Raw genomic sequence first — 19,617 nt, 5'->3', positions numbered from 1 at the left:
GTGATGCCTCAAGCCAAACGTTTCCATATTTTAGTTTTGGGCAACTCAAGTCAGGAAAGAGGCCTAAGTGTTCCTTTCGTTTTCGACCAATGCAGACGAGTGACGAGGAATCTGAAAATATCGCCATACTTTTTGATTGGTCGATATCAATTAAAGAGGCGATAAATCCTTGGGAAAAGACCTATGTTCATTCAAGCATTAGTTGTCTTCATGGCAATCCTGACCACGTGAGCTTCGATTTTCTAATCAGTTGGTGCAAAGTGGCCAAAGGCAAGGGAACTTTTTCGACGTCGAACATGCCTTACCGAGTCCCCAAAGGCGTGCCTCGGGGCCCTCGGGGATCATTTACTGGATCCAACCGCGATCCCACCTCCTCTCAGGAGGTGGAGACCTCAGGATCAGGGCGGATTTTGTCACCTAATGCCCTCAGACAAGCCGGGCTTCAGAAGGGCGGACTTTTGGACACGCCGTCATTGCTGCCGCCCTCTTTGACGGCGGGTCGTCAGACCCGGGAAGGTGCAAGTGGGGGCGGAGCCAGAGGCGGCGATTGGGGAGGGTCGGATAGCGGTCGTTACAAGGACGGTGGGCGTCCCCGACCCAGGGGAGGTGTCCCTTTGGCGGAAGAGTCTTGGCCTATGGCGGAATTTGAAGAACGTTTGATTCATGGCGACATCTTCCGAGTGAATTGGAATCATTCCATGGAGGTCATCTTTGATGATCCCGTTTCTAAAACCATGCATGTGGCGCTAAGCAAGCAGGTAATACTGAAATTTATAAAGATTTGAGCCAATTACTTCCTCCATCCCACGTTGTCGGCCATTTTGAGCAATCGAATTGATGCTAGAAGAAGTTTGGATGTTCTGTTATAGCTTAATGAAAAATGTCAGTCTATTCATTTAATGAATCGCTTTCTCACAATTTTGATGTTAAGTTCCGTTCCCAAAGCCAAATAATTATCTTAATTTGTCGTTGTTATGGTGTCATTTATGGGTAAAATTAAAAGTAAACGATGTTTTTAAATCTTTGATGCCTAGGGCTCAGAAACAAAGTGTCTAGAAGAGGAAATAAGATGACATTTTTTTTCCAGCTTTTTGATGTTCCGAGAAATCGGATTCAGAAAGTAATTAGAGAGGAGCAAATCACAGTATCACGATAAAACTAAATGGCTTGTCTTCAATAAAACCTAATTAGAAGTGTCCTCAAAGTAAGCATTCCATGGTGTTTGTCATAACCATAGAATCTATGGTCATAACGTTCCTTTTTCCGATGCAATAAATCAATTCAAATGTGTTTGAAAACATTTAGTTCTTTAGATTGTTTACTTCTCGAACTGGAACCACTTACCAAACCTCGTGGGTCTCTGCATTTAGAGTCCCTAGGGAACTGGATCTGAGCGGCCTTGGTGAGCGCAGGCACATTCAACACCAATATTTAGTGTTGGTTGAACTGAATTGGTCTTTGACAATAGGCTACGATGACAGTCAGAATATGCCTGCTGCAACCATGTATCTGGTTAATATTTTCAGCGAAGTGACAGTGCTAATACCAAACCATCCGTGGGCGCTCGTGTGATTTGCACAGTTTTTTGGGAAATGACGGGTTCCCCCCCGGTCCCCCAATTTTTTGCCAAGAATGTTCGAGAGGTCAAACGAAAAGCTGGTAATTATCTAAATCATAGATGCAGTCCCAGCTTGGCCAGTCACTCATTCATGCTCTCATTGTCAATAGGTCTGCCGTTCATGGGACACCTTCTGCCCACTTTCACCAAGATGGTTCTGAAAACCGAAGAGAAGTCCCGTCCCAAACCGGCCGCGTCCCCATGTTCAGTCAAGACACCTTTGCCAGCTCTCAGTCGAGGATTCATTGCCCAACGTTGTCAATATAACATCGTGGGTGAGTATCAATCTCGAGATGAGACGAGGGCGAATTTTCTGATCCACCAGAAAATGCACGGCGAAGGTGAAGCTCAACTGAAGGCCTACTTTGAGTTGGACAAGGAAATCGCCGTTTTCCGACCGGGAGCCACCAAACCCGAGAAAATGTAAGCACATTATTCCTGCATTGCTGTGAACTGTCACTCATGGTGTGTTTTGGCCCCTCAATTGTATTTCAGGACAGGAAAGGAATTGGTTGAGTTAATAAAGCTCCACAACTGCTTCACATTGGACATTATGTCCGTGGACAATGGTCAGACCTGGCAGGTCGATACCTTGTCGTTGAAACCTGAGCCTAAAGGAGATCAAGAGGCCCAGAAGGAGCCCAACAATTCGCTCAAGACTCCTCAAAATGACAACGAGTGCCTTGTCTCTGAGAACGCCTTAATGAGTTTGGACATCATTGGGAGCCTGATCTCCGAAAGTGTGGATTCTTGTCAGATCAACATCTCTGCTCACGATGACAATGATGTTTCTCCGAAGCCGAAGGAAATTCCCACTGATGCGTTCGAGGCCAAGGTTATTAGTGACCCAGATGTCGAGGATTCGGGTCACAAAGTGGGAGCAGAGACCAACGGAGATCATCCCTCAAGTACAACAGACACCTCAATGGAGGTTCTCGTTCCAGAGTCCCACAATTCTGAGATGCTTAATATCAGCTCGCCTGTTGAAGTGACTTCAGAATTAGAAGAAGCAGTCAAAGGAAAGGAAGTACTCTGTGAGGAGAATGCGGCTCAAGAGGATGATGAAGATGAGCAACACCTGGAGGCAAATCAAGAAGAAATATTCCCTGACGAAGAACAAAATCAATCAAAAGAAGATCATGATGACAACCGTAACTTTCAAGACGACGAGAGCATGATTTCTGCCATTGATGATAAAATCCAGAAGGAACCTCGAGAAATTCAAGACCAGAAAGAATATGGCAAAGAAGTAGACCATCACAATCAGGGAGAAGATCAGAAAGAACAAAGCAAAAAAGATCAGAATGGAGAAATTATGGAATATCAAGATATTGTTCATCGGAATAATGGAGACAACGAGCAAGTTAATGATATCGAAGCACAAGCCAAACAAGATCTCGAAGAAGGTCAGGATTTCGAAGATTATCAGGAAGATGATTCCGTCTCTACTGTTAGCTCTTCTCGCTCAGTAATAGCCCAGCTCCCTGTCCAACCATCGGACGATCCCCCCACCGTCTTTCCCCAAGAAAAGGTCATCTCCATTTCCGATTTGAATGCCAATATTCTTGAGGCTCGGACTTCTTCCATTACCTCAACTGATCAGGATCTCCGTGACCCCAAAAGTATCGAGTCTGTCACTGAGGGTGTGGATGGAATTGAACTGGCAATCCGAAATGGCATGGAGTACGTTCGCCTTTTCTACCGTTTTATTCGTCTCCCCCCGGAGCTTGAATCCACGTGGTTGGCGGAGTTCGAACGATCGTTCATCTAAAGAGAGGCGAATGCAAGTCGTTACGTTTGTTTATTTACTAATGGCAAAACTACCTTGTTGAAGTTGAAATACACTATCCACACGATCGGCTGGTTCCTCTACTAGGGTTCTCGACTCTACGCTACTACTGCGTCTAGTGAGTCTCACGCTTTGGAATAAAGACCCCCCCATCCATATAATTAGAAAGAGAAAAATGCTGCTGAGCTTGTGTGTTTGATCCCGTGTAATCACTTGGATGTTCCACGGCGAGTGATGATCCATCCACCCTGCGTTTGTAGGTCATGACAAGGATCATTATCGTTAGGGAACGCCACCCGCTCTTTTCCCTTTTTTTCTCCCCAAAGTTTCATCATTATTCTTGGATCGAAATCCTGTGGGATTAAGGATCATTATTGGCCGCCTGACTTCATTCACTGCATGGGAAAAAGCCAGATTGAAGGGACTCAATATTTATTGTGTTCGACGAAGATCGCTTTGTATCTTAAAATGTTCAGATATCTGCAGTCATGTACGACCCCCTGCGTGATGCTGGCAATCGTCGATAATGTTGTTCAATTTTAAATCTAGAAAACGGGATGGATGCACTTCTGCTTCTCGCCGATGGTGAGTCACTCGAGGTCCCTTGAGAGTTCTGGAACCACTTTCAAGTGGGTTCCTCCAGATCTGTCACTCATTTTGGAACCATTGGTATGCATGGAACAATGGCAGGAAAGGGAAAGAAGGGAGGGGAGACTGGTTTGTTCCAATGGAGGCGTGTCTCCAGTCCCACCGACGTTGTCTCTCAATTGTTTATGAGCTGAAACATGTGACCAATTTTACATAAGAAAAGATGGGAATGTTCCCGGGCACATTTCCATTTTACCCATGGCAAAATCTCTTGTCCCACCCCGAAAAGAGGCTTGTTTGGATCATAAATTTTTATATATATCTTTTCCCTGTTTCCCCCAAAAAAATTGAATCAGCTCCGCTTTGGCCGATGGAAATTTGTCAGAGAATATTGTTTATAATGTGATAAATAATCAAATCCACGTGACTTGGTCACTCAAGTGAAAAAGTGAAAAGCGGTGGGGATTGTTGCACTCCCACGTACGTGTAATGAAGATGGATCTGCTCAGCGTTTAGCCCAATAAGCGCTGGCATTTTTTTTGATTTACAACTCATGCTTGCCTGAGTTGTCCATTTCCGTGATTTGGAACCAAAATTGCCCATTCCAGCTTCTGTTTTTCCCTGGCATTCCCAAAACGCATCTATTAGCAGCACTGTCGGGAACTTCATACCGAACCTCGATTCCGTGCATTCTCCCATGCATCCAATGAAGTGGAAAACTGTCCCTTTTGGAGTGGTCCTCCTCGGATATCAGAAATCATGGCCACAGGAAGAGAGGCACGACCGACCCACGTGAGGCTCCATCAAGCGTCATCTTCTTGTCATTGACATATTTGAATGTGGTTTGAAGGCTCGAGTACATAACTGAGCATCATTTGTTCCTCGTCTCCTCGGGGTCCCTGAAGAGGTTCCGATGACAAGCCCAATGAATCCGATGGAACCCAGGATCAATTGGAACTGTCTATGGGACCCTTGAAGCTCCATTCAATGTGTATGTGAGTGAGAGGAGAGTGATTGGAACAAGAGAAGAGGGTTGGAAGTATCAAGTGACAATCTATTGGTTCTGTGGGAACTTTATATCAATCTGAATCAGCATATTGTAATCTTCGAGGCTTGGAATGATCTCGTTGTGTTTCCCCCCTTTGGTTGGAACAGTCATCTTCTGGCCAGGTTTTTGGGAAACCTTCAAATGCAGGAGGATTTTCCCAATGTTCCCACTTGATTGGAGTTAACTGCACATTAAACAGCATGACAGTTCAAATCCAATGGAGCTCATTTAATTTTCAGACTCGGATTTAAATCCCACACCCAAGCGATTGCCTCATTTCCCCATGGATTTACTTGCCTCCCAAGCCCATTGTACATGCTTTTGACACATTTTACTGTACTGGCACACTCTCACTTCTCTTCGAAAGGCATCAGAAGGAGACAAGCGGTGACATTCTGTGCCCAAACTCGATCCACATGGCTTTCTTTGGATGAGCTAAGAACTGCCAGGAGCTGATTGTGCTCTTATTTAGAGTGGCTTTTTTATTTTCCCGTGGATTTGATCCAATCGTATTGCTTAGTCGTTAACCATTCATGAGAAGGACCCCATGAGCGCAGTTAGGAACGGGAATGTTGAGGTGCTAGTTCACACATGACATTCCCCATAAAGTGCCTCCGTTTTCTGGCGTTCGTTCCGTGTGTCTCTCCAGGGATTAAAAGGAAATGGAGTTTCTCAAACAATTGATGATGCAAATATTGCGATCCAAAACACTGACGCTTCATCAAATGGGACTCCCCAAACATGTACACCCATTTGGGCACTCCCTATCAAACCATTCAACCCAAAAACTCTCACATCAAACCACTGGAGGAAAGTTATTTTATGTTCTGTTTCGTTTGAATTTGGCGCCCAATCCCAAGCTTCCTCTCATCTGCGAGGATTCCCCACGTGGACTCCTTTCAAAGGACAAGGGTCATTTTCCATTCCAAAAATGTAGACCTATAAAGCTTCGAAACTCTACAGTGGAGATTTTGTGCATATCCCTGAAACGACTAATGGCTCGCTAATCTTGGAAATCAAATCGAGTTGATCGAGGTACGACTTCCACGTGGTAGAATTTCTATATACATACGATACATACATAATACGTATGCACAGCTATAGTACCAAACGATCCCCGTTTATTGTCTGTCTCACATCATTTCCACAGGATTACCGGATTAATCCCATTTAGTCCCAGGTTTTGGCATTGAAAACACACCATCTAGGAGCAATTACAACGCGTCAATTCCTCGGAGGAAAATTTGGTGGGAAAATCCGGACATTTCCACCAAACCGTACCCCCTTCTCTCTCACGAAAGGCAGAGTACCAAATCTGATGCAATCCTTTCCAATAACTGTCAATCGTATCAAGAGACAATCCTTAAATATGTCCAAACCAGTATTGACTTAGCGCAAAATGGATGGCTGTGTACTGTGTACTGTGGTGATAATAGTGGTGCCAATCGAACAAAGCGGAGAGGATTAACCCTTCCAATATGCCAAGGGTTGAGGCTTGACATTCAATCAGTTGCTTTCATCGCGAAATTGTGGGAACCGTCATACATAATACATATAATGATTGTAGCGCATCAGAATGGTTTCGACTTCTTGTTCAACGAGAGCGAGCTACAAGCTACTTTCCGAATTTTTCAATCACTCTCGAGAGACCAATTCAAGACGAGGTCTTTGTTTTCATTATCATTCTCATTGTCCTGACTCTCACTCTTCATTCAAGTGGCATTCATTCCTCGGTGATATTAGCCACGTGCCTTAGGTTTTGAGCTCCTAAAATGGATCTCTTTCTCGAGTTCCAGTACCTCCACTGTACCTCCACTGAAAGAGGGAAATGGAAGACCCATTCGGTAAATTTTATACATTCAAATTGGATTGTGTGTGAGGGGGTCGTAAATCCATTCATTACATGCTTGAGCTGATAAGAGGCTTTAAGTTTCGAGATGCCTTTTTTCAATTTTTCAAGTGGAGAAAGAATGAAGTAAATCCCATTCTGATGTATTTTCCCCCCCTCTATCTGGAGTCAACCTGACAAGTTAAGAAAAAGACACGATCTGCATCTTTGACTTTCATTTGGGTCTCTCTGAAGTGAAGAAGAGCTTTGGGTGCTTTCTTTGCCTGAGATGGATATGTCCGGGCTAGAAAGAACAAGCTACTTGTCCTCCTATCATTTATGCGTACGGAAACAATTTATTACTGCCTTTCTCCTCGTTTTGTTTCCAAGTAAAATCGTCAAAAGCTGACTCGACCGGATCTTCGGAACCGGAACCACGTGCAATAGCTACTCCATTGCGTCAAAGATTGATTCCGATATATTTTTGCTTTATTCTAACTTCAAGAGTGGCTATTTGCTTAAAGTTATAATGCCAGTGTGCAATTTAGACGCTTCAAATGCCAAAGCGTCTGGTTGAGAAGACAAAAGCAGTATCTCAAAGAGCTTCTTAATTTTTGACGCTCTCCTCCAAACTGACATGGCACGGAAAAGGGGAGGAAGGGGGAAAAAAGAAAAGCCAATTCCACCCCTAACCTCATTCATCCCTCTTCACAGCACCGCCCTACAACGGTATGCCACTCCTTGGTCTTCTTCACTCACTTACTCACTCGCCCCCTGACGCCGTTGTTGTTGTTGTTGTTGTTAGCGGGGCTGGGCCATGGGCATGGCATACAATCGAAGGGCCGAATTGGGCCGATCGTATGAATTGGGCCGATCGTATTAGAGAGAGAGAGAGAGAGAGAGAGGCTTCTTCCTCTCTTCTTTTTTTGAGATGACGCTTAATTTACGAGGATAATTCCTTTCCTCTTGTCAGAAAGGAAAGGATGTACCCCAGTAGTAGTCCGAGGAGTACATGCAGTACAGTGGGTTGCAATACTATGCGTATGTGTACATAGACTAATACGTATGTTGGAGGGGCAGAATCAGCTTGCGTATTCTCTTTGACATGATATTCCCCTCTCATGCCTTCCACAGATATTTGTCTCTAAGGACAAAAACTGTGTCATGTCTCATTTTCCATTGAAACGAATTAATTGGTGCGAAAGGCCTAATGTATGGCTAATGTCTAGGCGGGACTTTATGCCTTTTTATTCAAGAGCGGAGCACTTCTATCTCCATCTAGAGGTATTCTAAATCTATGGCTCAAATTGAACCACCCTGAAGCTCACCATTGCCACGTTTGTCTCTCCCTTAGCTCTGTGGAGGCTGCTTGCTTGTTTCTATTCCATGCTTTTTAGAGAAATAAGAAGAGTCGATGACTCTCCGAGTCTCAATTCAGTTTGGTTGTTACTGTTGTTGATGTTGTTGTTGTTGTTGCTGTTGCTGTTGAGGTGGGGATGATGGTGGTAGGAGCAAAAGGAGGAGGGTGAAAAGGGAAGCTTGGGTGCTTTCCCTCTCTCCCATTGGAGCTTTGTTCATTTTCATATGTGTGTGTGGATAGAGTTAGTATTGAGCGTTATATGTACACTGATATAAATTTTATGTTTCATCAAAAGAACCGTTTATACGTTTAGATCAACGAAAACAAGATGAAATGAGGTTCAGTTTTGAATGCATGTAAGAAAAACAGCATTTTTTTTCCTGACAAATCCGTAACGAGTTGTGTAGTGACGCTATCTTTAGTTTACAGGGGATTGAATCTTTTCATAGCCAAGCTTGTTTCATGAATGATTGTGACCCCTCTGAGGGATCAAGAGTTCCACGATCCTAACAGAGATGGCTCTGGGTTCCAGAAGTGGATCAAAATTCAAAATATTGTCCATGCGCGACACGTGTTTTTTTCCACCCTTGGTTTCGTTTCGAATCGGGTTGAATGAGTTGGGAAGCTCAACACCCAAATTGGTTCAGTTTTAAGGAGCGTTCGGAATCACTTCATTGGACGAGGGTGGTGGCATTGAAGACCACAATTATTAATGTTCAGGCCATAAGTCTTTGGTATTTGACGGATTTACATCCTGTCAAAAATGTTACGGTGATTTAGTGGCCCTTGTCCCATTTTTTTTGGGAGAGCTCTTAATAGAAACCTGTTCCAATTTCAGGGTCGCCAAAATGTGTTTGAAGTTACCTTCGCGTTTTGAGTATCATGCACAATTCAAACTGATCCCTTTTATTCTTACGATTCTGCTAAAAGAAGTCACATCATGCACCAGGAATCAATAAAATACCCAAAGAGTATTAAAATAATTATTATCTATCACTATAAAGCAATGTATGCCTGTAATTCATTTCGTGACACCTCGATGGAGCGGCTCATTAGCTTATTTGGCTTTCTCCATTGACGCCGGATAATTTATGCTGATTTGGCGGTCGGCCGCCAAATGAACTTGAAGATTTTTTCTGAGGAAGAGATCCCTCGTCCATTGGTCCATTGGTCCGTTGTACCTTGCGCCTTGTGCCTTGTGCCTTGTGTCTAGTAGGCTGAGTTAGGAACTTGATCCTCTAAAGAGACTCTCGATGATCACGTGTGACTTATCCTAATATGTAGATGACGGGGCCAAGATCAAATGAGTGGGAACGCTTTCGATACATGACACGGGCACCCGATGATCTATGGGATTTATATTCACACATAGCACTACGCAAGTACTGAACATACTCTCAAACACACACACACACACACATCCACACACATAGAGAAAGAGAGATGGCCGAATCTGATGACAAGTTGTTGACAAGGGTTTCCCGCAATCCATATCTTCAATCAGACAAATCCTCAATGGCGTCTGGGGCAAGTGCGAGTGCCATAAACGTAGTTGATGAATGGACGATAGGTGGCGCTACGAAAGGGCCGCCAATCACAAATCTGTCTTTCTCATGCATTTGTCATTGCATGACCTGCAAAATTTGACTGGGTTCCAAAAGGGTTGAAACGATTCATCTTGAGGCGGTCTGGCAATTGATTAATTGTTTCCGAGCCCTCGAAGTGAACACAAAAAGTACGAAATACCCTTTTATCCCAATGTGGGTGAGCACTTGATGCACCGAGAGTCTGAGACAGACATCTCACAACCCCTTCCTTCGGATGAATTCCATGGGAAATTATTTAAAATAATAACCATTTCCAGTGACGGCGCTACATTTTTGGGGATTCAATTTCATCTCTGTCTGATTTAAGAGCTAAAGAGCTAAAGAGCCAAAGAGCCAAGCCTGGAATCGTACTCGCTCTCGTTCGTGACTTGCACTAATAAACATGGCGACAAACGAGTGCACTGCATGTCCATAAGTAAGTAAGGAATGGTCCACCGAGATGGGCGGGGATTGTGGACTAGTAAATTATCAAGTGGATTTCACTCGAAATCTTTCATTTCCGGTATCTCACACACGACGGGATCGTCTGATACCTAATGAGTTATGACTCGTAAGGCCAATAACCTCGAGCTTCCCGGCCAACGGTTGATAAAACAAAACCACACTTGAGGCAAGCAAGCACCCTTGTACGAGTATATTGACCACATCGATGAATGCAAAGCATTTCAAAGCACTCTTCATGAATCGCATTAAAACATGGAACCCATAGGTCGTCTTGAAAGGTTGTCAGTACACTAATGTACACATGGCATAAACGGCTCTTTCTGCAAGCTCATGCAAGTCTGATCCTAGTTCATAGAATATACCTATGATTCACAGATTGTAGAGTGTCAAGCACCTTATGTTGCAATCAGGAATACGATTGGCAGAGAAGTGGCTATCCCTTGAATTGATCGGTCAATTTTGATTTGCATTAAGAGCAGAAAATTGTAGTATGTATGTAGTAAAAGGAAGTATTTGAAGCGCTTTATAATCATATCTAGGCAAACTCTACATTCTTAATACATTGCCACTTTAGAGCGCTCATTTTCCAAAGAAATATAAGCGTAGATGGTCGGCATGCAAGTGTTTCAATAATTGTCAGACTTGAAATGATTCTATTTCAAGGGCCATTGATTTCTTTGATTGACGAACCAGTAAAACAAAACAAAGGCTCGTCCATTTGAATGGCCGCAAATGAATGGGTACACTGAGAAAGGAGACCGTGATTTCATTGGCTTTTTCTGCCTACATGTAAGAAGTGAGGAGTGACCCAAGGGTGTTGGTTTCTAAATTGCATCCGGTATTGGAAAGTGAAGTTGTGTCCCTCTGGGAAAAAATGAATCTTGCTCACATCGCCTTTAGACAAAAAAGACATAAATCCCGAGATGTCATAGAAGCTAAAGAGCGATATTCGTTGTGTTTTCACACTCGCTTTGAGTGCTTTATGGCTTTTTTCCGAACCAACCCAGGGGTTGTTGTAATATTTGTGGTGGGATTTTAATCCCTTGCGGATTGCTTCCCGAACCCTGAAACACCTCCTCTGGAAAGAGCGGGGTTTTCAAACCCACTTGACGGATTTATTTCCTCGCTTCCCTTTCGTCCCCAAACAAAGTTTTTCGATGATCACAAATGATGGCCACATTGGTGCCTGCAGGTGGTTCCGTCCTTTCCAGATGAGTGGGAGGAACTTGATGACACCTACTTGATATTTATACGGTCATAACCACATTGTGAACTGTCATAAAACACCACACACATAACCAATCTCCAGCCTTCAGTGAGCTGGACCTCTCCGCATTGGTTTGGATTTGAAGGACATGTGCTGAGGATTTTTTTTCTACCATGAATTGAACCCATCTCGTAAATTTGAATACACGTCCACACGTAGTTTGGGTTTAACGCCAAAACCATAAAAAGTGGATCCGGTGAATAAAACAGCCCCCAAAATTAAGCTCCTCAATAATAGATGGCCGCATGATGCGTGGCGTTTTTGAGCAAAAAACGCCTCTCTCTCAAACAGATCCAAGGTGAATGGGGGAAAATGGAAAGTTATGTCCCTAGACACGTGTCTCCCGGCTCGTGTTTTGGGTGGGATCCAAGATTTTACGATCAAATATCCAAACAATAAGAGACTTAACTAAGGTTGGATGCGCTACTATGCTCTGTTACTACTACATACTCGTACATGATGCTCTATGACGAGAAGGGAGTCAATGTGTAAAAAAGCCGTTTCTGACAAATGTCAAGCCGTTACGGTGATGAAGAGCCTCTCATTTCCACTTCATTTGGCCTGGCTTTGATCTCTGGAGCCTCTAACTGGAGACTGTAATTGTAGCAGTCTTCTGATCCCCTTGATTTGGAAAGGGGGGCTCGAATTCAATATTTCCCTGTACATTAGGTACTCGTACATGTACATACGTATATACAGTGTACAACTCAGTTGAGAGGAGCCACGCGCAACACGCCAGGCCACCTCTTTATTCACTTCATTGCCTGACACCGCCCAAAGTTTCCAAGATGAGTCGGAAATGAGTTTCAATTTGGGCCAGGTTGGAACACGTCTTTGAAGTCTGTTTTAACTGGGAAATGAGACCCTTTGATTCCCACCCAAAGAGACGAGACAGCAGATCCCCAATCCCGCAGGGAGGCTCTGTCTCTCTCAGCATCTTCCTGGTCTCTCGGATTGCACTTGATAACGGGATTGCTCATTAAGAGTATCTGGATGGCTCAGTCATTTTAATGAGCAGATCTAGGACTTAAGAGCAGACATTGAAGCCGATCGGAGTTGCTTGACATATATCTTTGTTCAGGTTACACAGACAACAACATCAGCTTGGAGGGAAAATAGTGTAGGGGCCTGATCTGAATTCCTCTGAACACCTGTGTGAACCTGTGTCATTGGTAATGCAAAGTGGCTCTAAGATTAACAATTGATTGCCCTCATTTCCTTTCGTTAATGTACATTTCATTAAGATCGACCCCTTTTACGCCATTGACTCAGCACACAAGAGATGTATTGATGACCACCACCACAAGGGGTCACCCTGTACAAATCCTGTTGAATGACTTCCCACCCTAATGAATAAATCCACAATTTAAGAGACAACCTCCATTTCCGGGCCAAGCCTCAATTATCACCTCTTTTCACTCCTGAAATCGAAAATGATCCCTTATTTCCTCCGGACACACTATACTCTTTCCTTGGACAAACTTTGATGTCCTTTTTTTGGCACACTTTCCACATTAAGCGAATCTGAGATGTGCCAAAGTGGCCAGCTCAATTTCTAAGGCGCTTGTTATCCTCATTCGCAATGGGTGTCTTAAATGTGGACACTGGTTTGGCCACGGTTTTCACAATCCAGAGGCTTCAAAAGTGAGCGGCGGGCGACCCTTGAAGCCTCAGGTTTACCTATACCTACAGTTGTTACACATCCCAATTTAACCCTGTCGCCCAAATCGGAAGACAAGCCAAACTTCGACACGGGAAATGATTTTCCAAGTGGGTTTTGTCTCAGTCCGGGCATTGTCCTGAAACACATGGACTACTTAATAACTGGCCACAATTTTCAACGAGATTCCACACACTTCAGGGATGGTCAGCTTCCTCATCAGAAGGGCACATATGAATAGGTCACAAATAAAAAAGTTTTAAGAAGTCCATGTACCTTCGTGTTAAAGAGTTGGCGAGAATCCGCCGAGGGATTACTCCCCGTCATTTTGCCGATTTGTCTGCTTGTCAATCTCTTTTCTTTTCCAATGTGAGTAAAGCGTTACAATAGTAGGGCTGAATGTGAGTGTGTACGTGCGGCTCTCAGGTTTGCTTGGGATATTTGGAGGATGCATCGGATACATGACACCCCCTGAGACCCACAACGAACCCCAATGCTCTGTCACATTCTGAGCTTGCGTAATGAGTAGTTTTCCCCAATGACGCCCCCCCCCCCATAACCAACGCTCAAAATTCCCCCTCCTTCTCTTGGCTTGGTCATGAGAAAAAGAGTTAAACACTTGACAGCCACCCTCTAGGATGCAGGAACCCATCTATTGTGGTGGCAAAGATGCCGTTGTCTTACCATTGATTTGGATGACGAAAGGGTTAGCATTTGGCACCCAGACTCGCCCCCGAAACGCCCGGGCATCAATTAGTCAATCCATCCGGGCTTCCGAGTCCTATGTCAATGGGTTTGTTTTGGGTGCGAGGCACAACCAGCCATGGGATTGTTCACAGTCAACGCCCCAATAAGCTCTGGTTCAGGATGACCCATTCATCACAAACCGCTCCTTGTTATGTACAGAAAGTAGTGTCCATTCCAAGTGTTCCCGACATTCCCAATGAGGTTGTGGGAATAAATATGGTCGCCTTCGGGGACAGAATTTATATCAGAGTGTCTCCTCAATTCGAATCTGTCATAGTTATTGTCAGCACTGTGCATGCAGTTAGTAAAGTGGAATCATCATGATTTGGAACAATGGGCTTTTGGTTGGGGGAACGATTCTCACAGGCTTTGAGTGTTTACTTGGGTTTCATTGTCATTGGGTGGGGAACGGCATCCATCCTCTCTCATGCATGGAAATACACCCATTACCACGGGTGTGTGTAGATCAAGCTGTCAATGAAATGAATGGGGTGGAAACATCCTGATGCTGATGACCATGGGTCAAACCCACAGACTTGAACATAGCTTCAGACATGATTTCGTGGTTGGCCAAGACCGGGACTGATTACACTTCTTTGATGCATCGAATATCTGTGTTGATATATATAACTTGGCCGGGTCTGACCCCAACAGAATCATTTTCTCCTTCATCAGAGATGTCAAGAACCATTGACAGTGGTCGTGTGTGCCCTTCAATGATATCAAAAGTCACTCAAACGGAACTGGAACACTGCCGAAATATGTGGGAATTGGAAATGACCAGTGGAGACCACTGAAGCGAATTCAAAGTGAGACCAGCGATCAATCAATTTCCAGTGGCGATCTGGAGTTTTCTCATCATCGAACGTCCTCACACACACACACTGTTTCTCAAGAAGAGATGACAAAGGGTCATTTTTCAGCTGGGGCTTATGTGATGATGATGATGATGATCTGTAGTTTTTTCTGATGATGATGATGATCTGTAGTTTTTTCCTAATCTAGATTGATCTTTCTTCTTCCTTCTTGGAAGTCATCAGTCATTCCGGCGGTGGCTGCAAATCCAAGAAACCATCGTACTGTTTGACACCCTAAACCTTTCTTTATTCTCTTGGACTCGTATGCACTTCGGACACCTAAATTATAGAATCCATCGAATCCGGACAGATCAAGTTTGACAAGACTTCGCCACCCTTGTAAGATATTGGTGTTCCAGCTGAGATTTGTTGAAATCAAAGCTGTTACATGTGTTAGCTCTTTTAGTGAGAGTTTACTGATTGGATGAAGTGATTCTTGTGCAGTGGATGCTAGCTCAGTGGCTTTGGTCGTTTCGACTTAATTCATCACTTGTCATCTTGTTCCAAGCCAGACATAATTCCTGACCCCAATAACCCTAATCCAAAGACGAAAGAAAGAATGAGTTGAAAGGCGAAACATATCTCAATCCCCAGGTCCGCCCTCGAGTATTTCTCAAAATTTTCAGAATGATAATTTTTCTTACTCGGATCCGTCGCGCAGGAGCTGCCGCGTCAGAAATATTTAAATTGCTTTCTCGGCGGCCAAACCTCGTCAGTCACTCACTCACTTATTCAGTGCCTACGTATGTATGTACTACTCTAGTGTAGTGCAGTGTGTGTACTTTGGCTTCTTTGAGGAGACGGATGGATGGACGTGTGAGTGAGCTGGGGACGCTTTCATTGAAAAATTGCAAGTGATCAAGGAAATGGGAGCAAAAACAGGGCCAAACCCACACCGAATACACATTGTAGCCCGTTCCAAGCCCCATTAATGTCTGGCTATTTGGCCGTGTTGGACGGTTGCAGGCTCACTTTCCACCTATGTATGCACTGGAGCACTGTACTCCGGAACAAGATATGTTTTGGGTGGACAATTTAGCCGGGTTTTATGGGGTGAAAATACGCAACATTTGGAGACCTTTTCCTAAATGGCTTTGACCCCGACATTCATAGACGGATTGGGACTGCGACTGACCGTCGATTCCCATAAAATGTGCTTCAAACGGACGACGAGGACGGGGTCATCAATAATGAGCATTTCTGGTCTTGTTTTGACTCTTTTATGATGTCAGCACGCTTCGCCAAAGGTGTAAAAGTCGCAACAAGAAGACAGACCCTTTCCTAGGAAGACACAGGTTCCAAATGTGTGTTTGTTTCGTTCCCTATCCGGTTGGATCGTTACTAATGTTCCCTCATATCCTCGGCAATTCCGTTTTGTATTTGCAATCCGGGCTTCAAAATGAGTCCGTGTCATCTTCCATGGGTGAAGAAAGATTGGCCCACAGATCTAAAGCTATCCGTTTGTGTATGTCTGCCTCCATCCAGAGAGGCCGTGTGGATATTTTGCGTCTGTGTTCCATCATGTGGGATATATCAAAGCATAAGCTTGATTAATCAGTCCCATTAAAGGGGGTTCTCGTTCGTCGTTCCTGGTTCCTCTTGTGTCTCATCATTGCAGATTGTCATAGAGGGATGAACATTCTTGGCTGGAGCTGGGAACGCAAATAGAGCCACATCAAGAAGACAGGGTGCTCGAAATAATCCCTCATCCATCTTCATTGGAACCCTACAACCTTGGGTTGGGTTGGAGCACCCCGTGGTTGGTTGGTTGGAATTGATCATCTGCGATTCAGTCAATTTCATTTCTACCCTTCCGAGTTGAATATGAGAACACTCTCTCACTCACAAAGAGCCTCTTAAGAAGGGAGCTTGAATCTCCAGCCCGGATTACATGATAAGTTCATTAAGTCGAGGAAAGGGGTTTTATGTGGTGAACATTAAGGCTGTCATTTGTTTCCCTCATCTGATCTGGAAGCAACCTGATAATCTCTCGGCTTCTCTCTGGGTCTCTCTCGGTTTCTCGTCGTGGTTGGAAAACCATCTCTTGTTCGTCAATCTTTAATGATTGGAAGACATTAGGTGGTCGTCGTTGGCTGCTGTCTGAAGACATTACCCGACATTCGAACCCAGTCGAACCCAGGGAATAACGGTAACATGAGAATACCCACCCATCTGGAACTTTCATCCAAACCAATAACCAACAACCTCTTGAACTCCATAACCCAAGATTTGCTTGTCTCCTTTGAAGTCGATTGTTGACATTTCCCTCTCAAACAGATGTCAGGATAATTTGGTAAGCCATTCGAGCGCGAAATCTGCACTCGAACATCGACTTCCAGCCATATTGTCTCGTCCAACTTGAACCTTAGTTTGAAAGCGTGTTTGCAACCTTTCAGGATTTACAAACCCACCCTGATAAAGAGCCAGCTTGTCTGATGAGAAAGAATGACCCCCAAATTCAATCACGTGGTATGTGTCTTGATAACCCAAAGCAATGAGACATGTCCTATGGAGAGCTATCCCATTCATGTACTGTATGTAGACTATGTTCATCTGTGTGGCAAGGTAACCTTACCAACAGATCTGTGATAACAAAGTGATGCCATCAATTCTCGTGCCCTAAAAGACCAAGACGATATTTTAGCCACCCCATATCCATCCGTGTATGTAGTAGTACAATGGAACGAGTACCCTGCTAAACTTTATTGAGGGGAGAGCAGGATCTCTATTTGAGGATGGCTTGCCGGAGGCGAATTGGGCCAAATTTATGAATCCATGTCTCAATTTGACGGTGTCTGAAACAAAGGCAATGTGTTTGGAGCATTCGTGAATTCATAACCCAAGCCTGGTTGCTCTTTTACTTCAGTATCCTAAAGGGACTAAAGGGAGGGGGGGGTGAGGGGGGTTGGTGAGGTGAAGGAGAGAGAAATTCAATTCCTGGATGGTTTCTGGTTAGCTTTTTCTTCTCCTCGATTGACGGTGTTTGCTTAGTAATGCAAATTCCAATTTGGAGAGGATCACTTGAAAGCCAAAGGGATTGTCACATTTGGAGCACATGTTGCTGAACTAAAAACCTCACTCATATGCAATGCAATACATTCCGCCCGATCTTTTTATAGAAGGAAAGAAAATCGCTTTGAAGTTGGGTCCAATTTTCGATCATGGTCGCTGCAAAACAACAAAATTTACATGGAACCTTGCCACATGTCGAAGATCTCAATTCAAACAAGCAAATCACTCACTGGGAAGAAAGAAAAAGCGAAATCCCAGACACTTCGGAAACCCAAATAGCAACAATGTCACATAGTTCAAATGTTCAATTCAAAATATGGTCGATGAAATGAAATAAGAAAGTTGGAGATAGGCCGGAGAATGGAGTGATTGGTTTTTATTTGATGTCCATGTTCAAGATGGTTCAAGAGAATGATATTCATGTGGAAAGAAAAGGAAGGGGAGTTTTGCGGAACAATATCATATTTTACAGTGATTGCGATCAAGCTAGTCTTGTGTTCCATTCCCAAATTCCATTGGGTCTCGCTTTTGGGTTGTTCCGTGTGGTCGTTCCACAAATTTAAGAGGGTTTTGCTCGCTTTTTGAGTGGAATATTCTGGACGGAAGGAAAGCTGGAAAATAATCCAATAAGTGTCGGTCTCTTTTTTTCGGGTTACCACAAAACCACCCACCCTTGGACCATGGTCCACTAGATTTACGGGACGTTCCAGGATCACATAAACAAAGCGTGAATAGATCCTGTTGAAAATGGGATGGAAATCCAAGGGAGACGCAAAGAGAGCCTCCAAACGTGAGATGGAAAGATCCACTTTCAAAGGGGTTTTGCGTTCTGGTTCCACCTTCAGATTTTATGCAAATATAGCCTCAGCGTGACACCAACTGAGCGTCAAGATCTCGTTTCATTTAATTATGGGATGGATAAAAGTCTGGTTATCTCATTACTTTCAAGGGAGACTACTCACTTGGCTTCTTGCCTCTGTTGTGCTCACATGACTGTAGAACAAAGAAATCAAAGTTTTGAGTAACACCAGTTGCTGGCTGTTCCAACGTGCTGAACGTCCTAGATCCTAAACGTAAATGATCATCAAGCTAAGAGACCAAACTGCCGCCACCCTCTTATCTTGTCTCTAATAAACTGCTTTAAATATTGGAGTAGGCTGTTCTTTTTAATGAGGAGAACTCCATCTCTTTGGCTTTTAGTGGCATCACCTTGGACTAAGTACCTTTTAATGGCTCACTACCATCTCCCAAACCTGTCGCCTTCAAAAAGCAACGTCAAAAATCCTGCAACAGCCAAATGAACCCACAAGCCACTTGAATTCAAAAATCCGTGACTCTGATTTTTTCACAGTGCAGGAATTGGGTTGTCGATAAATATCATTTCAATGTCTTAAAGGGTCTTGGAGATGTTGAGGATGCTTGTGCGCGATAATTAGGCCAATGTGTACTATTTATGACTCGAAGCCCGAGAGTCATGTTTACCCACTCTACTACGTACATATGTACGTAAGGTCCCAAGGAGCTCCAAAGAGACGCTTAATTCCAGTGATTGTGAATGAATGCCACTGACCTCGGAATGGTATTACTCTCGGTTCATTGATTGGTCAATGTAGTTAAATGACTTTAGTCCAGCCCATTGGTCAAGAATGCTTTCGAGCACTCCCGTCAAATTGAATCTCACAACTCGATACTCGAGGTTCGAGGCGTTCAGTTTCGAGGGACACGGGGGTGGAAACAAATAAAAGCCTGTCCCATTAAAATGCTTGACATGCCGCCAACAATACGCTCATTG

General features: G+C 44.0%; 1 protein-coding gene across 1 annotated transcript; it reads left to right on the top strand.

Moving 5' to 3' along the window:
- Nucleotides 1-230: 230 nt before the first annotated feature.
- Nucleotides 231-3,474, top strand: LOC131890333 (uncharacterized). Its single transcript, XM_059239659.1, has 4 exons — nt 231-758; nt 1,527-1,659; nt 1,729-2,041; nt 2,114-3,474. Exons 1-4 carry the CDS (start codon nt 297-299, stop codon nt 3,387-3,389), a joined length of 2,184 nt encoding a protein of 727 aa, XP_059095642.1. The 5' UTR covers nt 231-296; the 3' UTR covers nt 3,390-3,474.
- Nucleotides 3,475-19,617: the final 16,143 nt, after the last annotated feature.

The sequence above is a fragment of the Tigriopus californicus genome, chromosome 11 (assembly GCF_007210705.1).
Source record: "Tigriopus californicus strain San Diego chromosome 11, Tcal_SD_v2.1, whole genome shotgun sequence".
Lineage (NCBI taxonomy): Eukaryota > Metazoa > Arthropoda > Copepoda > Harpacticoida > Harpacticidae > Tigriopus > Tigriopus californicus.
Note: the sequence above shows the minus strand (reverse complement) of the source record. Positions and strands in the feature narration are given on the sequence as shown.